Here is an 11,767-nt window from a genome sequence, read left to right as displayed (position 1 = left end):
TGGTGGAATTTGGGGAAAATAGGCCTTGACATTTGGGAGTTGTGGTTGCTCTGATTTATGGTTCAAAAGAGCATTCTGAACCCCACCAACAATAGAATTGGGCCAAACCTCCCACACAAAACCCCCATGACCAGCAGAAAATACTGTTTTCTGATGGTCTTTGGCGACCCCTCTGATACCCCCTTGCGACCCCCACAGGGGTCCCGACTCCCAGGTTGAGAAATGCTGGACCAGGACTTACTCTTTTGTGGGATATCCAATTAAGTATGAATAGTTGGTTGGTTCTTTATGATAGACAGGTGTGTGCTGGTTGAGAATAGATGGCATTTGGTACATTAAAGCAATGTGATGATGTTATATAGTTGTTTTAAATTGATGTACTGATTATTTGTAATTTAGAAACAGTTGTTAAATAGTGATCTAGTCACCGACTAAATGAGGAAATTTGCTGTTCCCAGGATGATTATCCCCTGGCGAGTTTGCCACTCCTTGGCTATGCAGTCAGCATCCCAGTGGAGGCAGATGGCATCCAGAAGGATTATGTCTTCAAGCTGCAGTTTAAGTCTCATGTATATTTCTTCAGGGCTGAAAGCAAGTACACCTTTGAAAGGTAAAGTGTTCCATGGACCTGGTTTGTGAGGGTCATTTTGTTCACTGCAGGACAATCTATTTTTAAAACTCTATAGAATATGAATGAAGTTCTGTTTTTTTCTTGCCACTAGTACATTAATTCATGAGCATAGTGGTTGGTGAACTCAAATGATGTCTCAAGCATGCATGAACTTTATGCAAAAATAGATCATACAGAGATTTTCCATGTTCACAATTTCCAGTGTACAACCAGGTGGATCAGGGATGATTTTGAAGCAGGCATATGGAAAGATGGTGTAGAAACACTTCTCCTCCCCCCCCCCCCCAAGATCTTTACTCATTTTTTTAAAAAGTAGGGAGTACTTTGGGGAGTCATGGAAGGACTGTACTATTTTACCCATTCTTTCTAACTAATTTACCCAATCTAACAAACCTCCTTTATGCTGGGTCTTGTTGAGGATAGAGTCAACTGACATGGCATGCCTTATATCTGAGAAGGATGTGAACTAAGGATCTTCACATGATGGTCTGTCATGCAATAAAGATTCTTGGGAAGAATTTGATTGCCCTGCCAGACTTGAAGCGTGTTCATAAATACGCTACTGTGCGAGTTCAATAATAAGCAGCTTGTTTGCCTACTTGTTCCTTCTGGGCTGGGTGAAACAGCAAAACTGCATGATGCCTGCAGAAAACCAGGGAGATTTTAAAATGGGTCCGTGATGGATCAGCTTCATTTATTCTATGACATCTTTCTTGGGGTTATCTGGTTTATACTTTACACCTTTGGTCCTCCAGATGTTTTGGACTGGCTGGGATTTCTGGGAGTTGAAGTCCAAAACATTCAGAGGACTAAAGGTTGGGAACTGTTTTACACTAAGCAGTAGAAGTGAAGGAATATTGCAGTATTCCTAGCTTATTGGATTAGCCCCCACTCTCCAAGGCAGTGCTTCTCAACCTGGGGCCCCAGATGTTTTTGGCCTTCAATTCCTAGAAATCCTAACAGCTGGTAAACTGGCTGGGATTTCTAGGAGTTGTAGGCCAAAAACATCTGGGGACCCAAGTTGAGAAGCACTGCTCCAAGGTTTTCAAACAAATCTGAAAACATGGCTCTTCAAACAGGCTTTGACTTGTTTAGGAATCTTTAATGATTATTCCCGAGGACTTAGTGATTGTTTCACCGTAGCACTTTATGGGACATATATTAATTATTTATTTTATACCTGCAACATTTTATTGATTTTTTTTAACTAGTAGGGTTTTATAATGTTATTTGTTAATGCTATTGTGCTATTTGTTTATGAGCTTGTATTTTGTATGTTTGCACTATTCAGTGCTTTGTGAGCCACCCCGAGTCCCTTTGGGGAGATGGTGGCAGGGTATAAATAAAGTTTTATTTTTATTGCTATTGATAAGAATTGTTCCCATTTTAATCTTCCACTTCCATCATATTAAAAAAAGAATGCTTATTGTATCAAAAAGCTTTAAGTTGAAAGGTTTAATATTTTCACCTAGCTTACACAAATAATAATTGACATGCAGCTCAACCCCTGAGTGTTGTTGTTTTTTCTCATCAGGTGGATGGAAGTGATAAAGAGAGCCACAAGTTCTCCTGGAAGATCTAGTCTCCACATCCCAAAGGATGAAAAAGAAAAGACCACAAACTGAAAGCAGAGCTGGGCCTCTGTTAATTGTTCATTTTCTGTAGCATGGCAGAATTGGGGGCAGGAGCCTGAGCCGGAGAGCAATATCAAGAGAAACCTCCTGTTACTATTGTGGCCAAGTTAGTTGCCTCATGGAAATTGATCTTTTTTGCAGTTACCCAAAGAGAATCTCAAAAACTCAGTTCATGGAAGAGTTATGGTTGATGAATTTTTATATGATGTAGAACTTTAAAACAAATAGCATTTGGCAATATTGTCTGGATGATTGTAAAGTCTGATGGCTTTCAAGTGGCTTTCAAGTGGCTTGCTCAACTCTGGCTAAACAATCTTTGTGCAATGTGTTGTCGAAGGCTTTCATGGCCAGAATCTCTGGGTTGCTGTGAGTTTTCCGGGCTGTATGGCCATGTTCCAGAAGCATTCTCTCCTGACATTTTGCATGCATCTTATGGCAGGCATCCTCGGAGGTTGTGAGGTCTGTTGGAAATTAGGCAAGGGAGGTTTATTTATCTGTGGAATGTCCAGGGTGGGAGAAAAAACACTTGTCTGTTGGAGGCAAGTGTGAATGTTGCAATCAAGGTGAATATTGCTAATCAATGTGATTAATTACAACATTCACATTTGCCTGCAACAGGCAAGAGTTCTTTCTTCCACCTTGGACCTTCCACAGATATATACACCTACCTCCCTTGCCTAGTTTCCAATATACGATACCTCTTAACCTCTGAGGATTCCTGCCGTAGATGTGGGTGAAACATCAGGAGAGAATGTTGTTGGAACATGGCCATACAGCCTGGAAAACTCACAGCAGCCCAATCCTTGTGCAACTTGTTCTGTCAGCCTACCAAGCCAGTCATGCCTTGCATGGTGCCATCAGCATTTGCATTAATATAAAAAGTTACATTTCCTACTTATTGTAGAATAAAGTCTCCTGAAAGCAGTTACGTAGCAACTTTTGCCCTTCTTATTTTCCCAAAGCAGACAAACACACTGTTCTGCAATTAATATGTCTTGTCTAAACCGGTTTTACACCTCTGCAAGGCACAGATAAATGAAATTTCAAGCCATATCAATCTCTCCTGTGACTTAGGGCAGTGGCACCATGCGTGTTGGCAAACTCTATACTGAGTTTTGCTTAGTAAAGATGTAAAACCTTCCATGGTATGGATCAACTGACAATAAAAAAGAGCTGCATGAGTCCATAAAAAAGAAATCCGGGCTCTACATTAGGACAATAATTTTATTAGAATGATGTTGCCCTTGGATAGTACCGGAAAGTAGTTTGCTGGTCTGTTGATGGATGGTGAGAAATCAAAGTTTATTTTACATGTTATGTTATAACAACAGCATGGTGATGGGTAGTGTATTTTAAAGGAAACAGGCTGGGGTGAAAAAGTATTTATATATTTAACATTGCTTTTTGTCATACGGGAAACTAAGGGAGAAATGGGAAACGTTCGTACCTAGTCCCTTCATTATTCTTAAAATTGATTTAAAACATTGTGTGAGGCTGAATGAGTCTTCTAGGTAAAACGTTAAGGGTTGTTACCCACACCGACCCTAAAGGGAAGACAGTGTTTTCTGTTCAATATCTTCATTGGTAAGCTGCAAAGTGCTAAAGACTTCTATTATAATGGCCATTCAGTGTAAGTTAAATGTATTTTTTTATTTATTAGTGTCTGTTTTTTGAAATAAAACTATTGTAGAACTTTATGAACGGCTGTCTTGCGATTGTAATAACCTACTGAGACTATTTAATTTCAAAAAAGTGCTCCATTCTCTCAGAAATATCTGCTCACATTCATTTTATTCTGCCTTATTCCTAAGGTAACTCTTCTCTAGCGCACAGTCCTAACAGTTCGTGGCAAATTCTCTTTAGAGCTTAAAGTGTGCCATGAGTGATCTGCAGTTGGATCCAGGTTCATATCCTGAGCAAAATGTCACCATTGGGAAAGGTGTATGTTTATATGAGCCCTGTAGCAGACACCATTGGCCTTTAATCAACGGAACTGAAATCTTGCAATGTATTAGGTCAAACCAAACATTCTGTTCCTGTTCCTTAGAGTAGTGTTTCTTAACCTTCCTATTGCTGTGATCTCTTAATACAGTTCCTCATGTTGTAGTGACCTCCAACCATAACATTATTTTTGTTGCTACTTCATAACTGTAATTTTGCTCATGTTATGAATTGTAATGCAAATATCTGATATGCATGATGTATTTTTATTTACTGGGCCAAATTTGGCACAAACACCCAATACGCCAAATTTGAATACTGGTGGGATTGGGGGGGTTGATTTTGTCATTTGGGAGTTGTGGTTGCTGGGATTTATAGTTCACCTATAATCAAAGAGCATTCTAAACTCCAACAATGAGGGAATTAAACCAAACTTGGCACACATAATTCCCATGACCAACAGACAATACTGGAAGGTTGGTTGGCACTGATATGGAGTTTTGGAGTTGGAATTCACCTACATCCAGAGAGCACTGTGGACTCAAACAAGGATAGATCTGGACCACACTTGGCATGAATATTCAATATGCCCAGATGTGAATACTGGTGGAGTTTGGGTAAAATAGACTTTGACATTTGGGAGTTTTAGTTGCTGGGATTTATAGTTCACCTACAATCAAAGAGCATTCTGAACTCCAACAACAATAGAATTGGGCTTCCCACACTGAACCCCTATGCCTTGAAGGTGCAAGCCTCCCTCCAACTTCGCACGCTCTCCCTCACTCACACATGCGCATCACGCTGCCATGCGCTGAGCACACCTGCTCTCCCCTCCCCGCCTGGAGTCTCAGAAACGGCCCTCTCCTTGGCTGAGAGGCTAGCCAATCACAGTGGAGGCGGGCTTTTGGTGGGAGGACTTCCAAAAAGGAAGATGACAGGCAGAGAGATCTTCAGCTTTCTCTGTCCAAGGGGTTCCTAAGACCATGAGAAATATGTTTTCTGATGGTCTTTGGCAAACCCTCTGACACCTCCCTCGCAACCCCCCCTGAGGTCCCGATCCCCAGGTTGAGAAATGCTGCCTTAGAGGAATCTTTTCTTTCTTTGGTGTTTCTAGTATTCATGCATAAATAAGCACAGTGTCATACTTTTACTTAACAAGTTAATTTTATTGGAAGTGGCAGATCCCTTTCAATTGCTCATTTTGAAATTAAGCCTTTGTTGCTCCATTTGTTGGAGATCCTTTTGAGAAAGTTCTGGTGATACTGTATAATGTCAGGTACCTTTTATGAATTGCACAAGGCAGCAACTTCTTGCTTTCCTTTTTTTTTTTTTTTTACCAAATCTCCATCTATTCCTGGAGATAAAGGTAAAGGAAAATGAGTCTTCACCTTCTGTTTGTGTTGCTCTCTCCAGTTATCCATTAGCTAGACTGGGAAGAAACAGCTAAAATTCTTAAAGTTACTATTCCAGCATACTATATAAATACCACAAATACAATCTTTGCCATTAATGTCCCCTTACTATAAATGGAAGATATGCCCAAACGTCTTCCTTTCACCCATAATTAAATAGCCATATGTTTTTCTCAGAGCCAATTCTCAAAACGGTTGTTAGTCATTACATGACTACACTTTTAGGAACTGACACTTCAAAATGGCCACCTTCTATATGTGTGACTGCTCTGGTTCTACTATATTACTGCTGGAGAGGAAAAACTAGTTGGACCCTGATATCCTCACAATACCAATTCTGAGCCAGAACCATAGATAAGAACTGTTAGGAACTTCACTAATAGTACGAAAAGTTGGGGGCGGGGGAGACCCCCGGAATATATTTGGGGAATGTCAGCCAGGTTTTTTCCCAGCTGTTGGCACCACACATTTTTCAATTAACTGAAAATTTCAAACCAGATTTAATACAATCACAAACCTCTGCAAAACGAAGACTTTGTGTAAACCCTTGCTCCTTCACTAAACAGGAGGAGCAGTTACGCATTCAGTTGTCCTCTGTTTTTGAAAAGTACATAATGCTCTGCCAAAAATGCTTGAACTAAGTGATAAGATATAAAGTAGCAGCAAAAGGCCTTGGTAGGATAGGAGAACACCTACTCCAAGCTGTTGTCAGTGAAACATCGGCCAGTGCAGAGTACAGCAGCGATCAAACCTACTGTACAAAAGGAACACGTAGACGGACAGAAGGAGGCAAACTGCTAGCCCAATCTTCTCTTAGCTAAGGAGGAACGCATTCCAAAGTTCTCTTGATTAGCACCAGCAAGCCTGGCCATTCCACTGCATGGGACAGTCCTTCCTTGCTTACCAATCTACTCGTGTATACGTTACCTCTGGCAAGAGCAAGGGAAACATTGCCACGGTCCTACTTCCCTTTTGGAATGTGTTTGCTTATGAATTTCCATTTTCCAGCAGTCAGGATTTTGCTATTGAAACAAGTTCTGACCTGAGAAAAATTGGACACAATTGAAAACCTCCATGAAATACACCGTAGAACAGTCTGTAAAGTAGTCCACGATCATTTGTGTGGCAAATCCCATCTTGGGTGGTCATGAAAACACACACATACAAAGGCTCTGAAATGTCTGGGAATCCATAGCACAATGTTAACATCCAACAGCAGAGATGGTGATGGATTCAAGACACAGTTCGTATGGAGCTGGGGCGGGGGGGATGCCACCCTTCCTCCTACAAGTGACAAAGAGCGGACTCTTCAGCGCGCCGAAGTCAAGTGGTTCCTGCTGTGTGAGAACCTGAGGGAGAGAGCAAGAAGATTTTGCTGGCTTCATAATGAACACAGAGCTAGGCATGTAGCCAGGGGGCGGGGCTTGGGGGGCTTCAGCCCCCCCCCCCCCAAATTCTGATGGTGGTCCGCGAGAAGGCTTTACTGGTACATTATTTAAACTGTTATGTTTATTCATATCATGATCTGATCACCATGCTCGATATATATGCATGAGGGTATCGGGGTAACGATACAAAAGGTTTGCTAAGGTAGACCCTCTCACTCAGACTCACCCCCCCCCCCGAACCAAACTCAGCGCCCCCCCCCCCCCCCAAAAAAAACAAAATCCTGGCTACGGGCCTGCACAGAGCTATTATTTTTTTCAGATACAACTATAAAAACATCAAACAACATGTTTAACTAAAATTACATTGCCCAGATCAACAGCTACTCCTTGGTTCTGCCTTGAGTCTCCAGTATAGATTTCTCTATTTCATCCATCCACTAATTAAAGGATTAAAATTACTACCATATGACTTGAAGAGAGAGCCTGAGGTTCAAAATACACAGCTATACATTGGCTCCAAGCAAACAGCAGCATTACAAGAACACACACTAGGAAAGATGTAGAACTAGTTTCGTTACAGCCGCGCCCTACTCCAAAAGTAAATCTCGTCAATTAGCAGACATAAACCCTTTTACCTTTGCACTCGCTCCACCATATGTGCAATTAATTTGTCAGAGATTCCTGGACAAGATTCTTCCGCTAAGCCAAAGGCGTTCTCCAGTTCCTCCATGGCTCCGACATTCCCTCCAGTCTGCTTATGCTTGTCTTTGAGCTGCCAAGAAGTTAATTAGCAAATTGTTTGGAACATCAGGAAAAAAGTAGGACTAACACAGAATTACTGTTTTTACTTGAGGTGAACAGCATTAACTGGCACTGTGATAAAGCAGTACAATAACACAAAAACAGAGACAAGTCTAATAAAGTCTAAGAATGCAGGGCTAAGCACAATTTATCTGACATTATTGAGACTTATTTCTAGAGACAAGCACTTAAGAAGAGGCTGTAAACTCTCATTTCTCTTAGCCTTGTGGCTCCTGGAAAACCTTTCCAGATTAAGCATTTGGATTGTTCTCTAACATACCCAGTTGTTGCTCCATGAGTTGATACAACAGCTATTACTCCCTTTTTCCCCGTGTCAAGAGTGACTTGAGAAACTGCAAGTTGCTTCAGGTGTGAGAGAATTGGCCATCTGCAAGGACATTGTCCAGGGGATGCTAGAATGTTTGATGCTTTACCATCCTTGTGTGAGGCTTCTCTCATGTCCCCTCATGGGAACTGGAGCTGACAGAGGGAGCTCAACACACTCTCCCCGGATTCAAATCGTTGACCTGTCAGTCAGCAAGTCCTGCCGGCACAAGGGTTTAACCCATTGTGCCACCTGCGGCTCCAATTGCAACCCATGAGAAGCAGCATAGTGCTTTACAAAAACACCAAAGTGATCTGTGCACACTGCTTAGTAAAATTCAAAGTAATTGCTGGAGAAGCTATTGATTAGACACATATGGGGATTTTTGTCATATTTGTAATTTTAACACTTATTTACACATTGCTTCACCCTTATTCAGCATCCATTATCTACTTTATAGGCTAAAACCATGGTCAAACATTTTGAAACCAAGTTTAACATCACTATTCTTACGCAAAAGATAGAATGCAATATTTGGAAGCTTTGGGCCATACATTTCGAGCAACCTGTGTACACAGAAGTGCAAACACGGCACACACATTAGGGAATGCAAAGCTGATCAACCTTGCTCCACTGAAAAATGACTCCATCCGCTGTGCAAACTAAGTCACTTTGACCTGTCCTCACAGAGCCCGGATTGTAATCCAAGGATCAGCCAAATTGCCCTTTGCTGAGCTCAGGCTACCTCCCACGTTGTCAGGATGTAGAACAGGACAAGTCTTAATAATAATAATACTCTGAGGAAACATGATCTATTCTAGGCCCCCTGGCGGAAGAAACTGAGTTCTGCTCAATTACAGAGAACTCTTGTCTCGTCTAGGCTGTAGCCAAACAAATCCTCCGGGCTTAAATCCATTACATGAATCGTTTCATACCGGCTGCTTAATTTAGTTTTTACTTGTCTCATTGGGAAAGAGTTACAGCATGACTCCCATATCCATCAGGATACACACAAAGACACACACCTATAGACCTCATGGCTACCCCCAAACTACAGATAATAACTAACTATATATTGGTTCTACTTGGGTTGGAAAGATCCCATAGAACTGCACTGGAGGGGTCCACACACACTTTCAGTAAAGAATTTTTTTGGAGTGTGAATAAGTGAAATGATCGATATTGAGCCTATGGATAAGGGGGTTGTACTGTACTTCATATTACATTTGATACATCACATTCTAGAAGAATAGTGAAGGAACAAGCAAAGCCCACTGAACAATACAGAATTCCACTTTACATTACAGATAAGGAAACATAAAGTGGGAAATTATGGAAACTTGCTGGGAAGCATTCATTGACATTCATACACATCCAACATAATACTCTATATTTTTTTACATCCTTAGCTCCAAATGTTGGACACTCAAGAAGAGCCAAAGTAGGCCTAATGAAGTGTGTGTGTGTGTGTGTGTGTGTGTGTGTGTGTGTGTGTGTGTATATATATATATATATATATATATATATATATATATTCAAGTATGTTCCTATGCAGAGAATTATTATGGCAAGAGAATTTCTTGTTTAAACACAAAGACATGCCTTCTCCCCACATTTCACATGTGAATGGAGCACACATAGAGGGGGTTTTTTGTGTGTGTCAGGAGCTACTTGAGAATCTGCAAGTTGCTTCTGGTGTGAGAGAATTAGCCGTCTGCAAGGAAGTTGCCCAAGGGACACCCAGATGTTTTACCATCCTGTGGGAGATTTCTCTCATGTCACCACACGAGAAGCTGGAGCTGGCAAAAGGGAGCTCACTCTGCTCCCTGGATTCTAACCGCTGACCTTTCGGTCAGCAGTCCTGCCAGAACAAGGGTTTAATCCATTGTGCTACTAGGGGCTCCTATGGAGGGGTGATTGTCCATGGATGCTCCATGACATGAAGCTTGGCTTCTATTTGGTTGGTGGTATGAGCCACAGCTGCTTGTTAGTCATATGTATCCATATGGAGGCACCACAGAAGAAGAGGAAGCTGTAGTATCACCATCTATGTCCAAAAGTGATAAGGCACCGGAAACAATGAGCAAGCACATCACTATGGAATCACACACATACACACACATCACCTATTAAACTTCTGATCACATTCCTTCTGAACACAATGCCTTAAACCTCTCAACAAATCCCTTCAGATGTTAGAGGGGGGGGGGGGAGTCCAACCCTGCCACTGCCTCACCTCTCCAAAGACAGGGCGAACCAGAGTAGAGAGAGACTGAGACCGTGGCTGCCGTTTGATGGGTTCAGCAGGCTAGAAAAGGAAAACAAGAAGGTTGCCAGTCAATGTTTGCCTGTGCAGCCCTGTCAATCTGCTGTTTTCTCTTTAACCACAAAAATGCTTTGTACTGGCAAGTAACATGAAACTGCTTGCCATAGCAGAAAGAGGAGAAAAAAGAATAAATGGGGAAAACATCCATTTAAACCTCCTTTTGCTTCAGATTCTCAGCGGCACTCATCCTCTTCAAGAGGAGCTTAAGGGGAAAGTATAGCACTGGCAGGAACAGTGACATTTATGCCAGGGGTTCAGTCTTTGTATAAAGTTTATTGGAAGCCACATTGCCACACTTTGGGGAAAAAAATCCTATATTCCTGCTCTATTGATAAGTCAAGAGTGGGGCACTTACAGTTCTTAAGATCTTGGTGGTTAAACCTTTCATTAGCCACATCAAGGATGACAAGAGTCATAGTTTGTCACCTTTAGGGCAGTAGTCTGTCTTGGCCTGCTCAGTGCAAAGAACAAATTGAAAACAAAAACCACCCCAAAACCAAAACAAAGCAAACACACATTCCAAAACAAGCTACACTCAACTGCTATAATATCAGGGCCATCAAATAAATGCTGTTGTGGTTTGGAGAACTGTTCCTCAATAGCTCTGAACATCAAACTTACCTTTTGGGACCCATGATGAGACAGTCCTTTGTGCAACTTGTTCAGTGAATTGGGGCGAATGGTTGGTGGGAAAGTCCACATGGGCCCTTGGTCCCGTTCATCTGCATCTCCATCACTAGAAACAGAGTTACGAAGGCGGCTCATATCCAAAGACAATCCAAATAGAGGAAACCATGCACAGATCAAGATTTGGGGAAAAGATTCCTAGATTGCTACTGTGGCCTAGCTTTGTCCTTCTTTCTTACCATTAGTTCAGTGTCTGCCATTTCCTTTCGGAATAGAGTTCCCAAACCACTTTCTATCCATGTTACAAAACACAGAATGCCAATTTTCCCTAATAGATGCCCAACTCACTCCATGGAACTTCCTCAAATTTCTATGTTTCTTCCCTCTCTTCTTCTGATGGAAACAAACTGTAAAATTATTATTAAGATGCTGTGAGCTTTCTGGGCTGTATGGCCATGTTCCAGAAGCATTCTCTCCTGAAGTTTTGCCCACATCTATGGGAGGCATTCCCAAAGGTGGTGAAGTCTGTTAGAAACTAGGCAAGTGAGATTTATATATCTGTCCAGAGTGGGAAAAGAACTCTTGTCTGCCTGAAGCAAGTGTTAATGTTGCAATTGACCACCTTGATTAGCACTGAAAGGCCTTTCAGCTTCAACGCCTGGCTGCTTCCTGCCTGGGGGAA

General features: G+C 41.7%; 2 protein-coding genes across 4 annotated transcripts in view; one reads left to right on the top strand and one right to left on the bottom strand.

Annotated features, from left to right (window-relative positions):
- FARP2 (FERM, ARH/RhoGEF and pleckstrin domain protein 2) overlaps nt 1-3,962 on the top strand; it is an 84,951-nt gene extending 80,989 nt beyond the window's left edge. For all 3 annotated transcript variants that reach the window (XM_060767966.2, XM_060767964.2, XM_060767965.2), the window contains 2 exons: nt 459-610; nt 2,166-3,962. In XM_060767966.2, the coding sequence (XP_060623949.1) occupies nt 459-610; nt 2,166-2,256 (243 nt within the window). In that variant the 3' untranslated portion in view covers nt 2,257-3,962. The remainder of the gene's footprint in view (nt 1-458; nt 611-2,165) is intronic.
- Nucleotides 3,963-5,351: 1,389 nt separating this feature from the next.
- Nucleotides 5,352-11,767, bottom strand: part of STK25 (serine/threonine kinase 25) — a 29,840-nt gene continuing 23,424 nt past the window's right edge. Inside the window, exons 9-12 of the mRNA XM_060767001.2 lie at nt 11,080-11,194; nt 10,369-10,440; nt 7,642-7,778; nt 5,352-6,967 (exon numbers count right to left, since the gene is read on the bottom strand). Of these exons, the coding sequence (XP_060622984.2) occupies nt 6,928-6,967; nt 7,642-7,778; nt 10,369-10,440; nt 11,080-11,194 (364 nt within the window). The 3' untranslated portion in view covers nt 5,352-6,927. The remainder of the gene's footprint in view (nt 6,968-7,641; nt 7,779-10,368; nt 10,441-11,079; nt 11,195-11,767) is intronic.

Source organism: Anolis sagrei, chromosome 3, assembly GCF_037176765.1.
Source record: "Anolis sagrei isolate rAnoSag1 chromosome 3, rAnoSag1.mat, whole genome shotgun sequence".
Classification (NCBI taxonomy): Eukaryota; Metazoa; Chordata; class Lepidosauria; order Squamata; family Dactyloidae; genus Anolis; species Anolis sagrei.
Note: the sequence above shows the minus strand (reverse complement) of the source record. Positions and strands in the feature narration are given on the sequence as shown.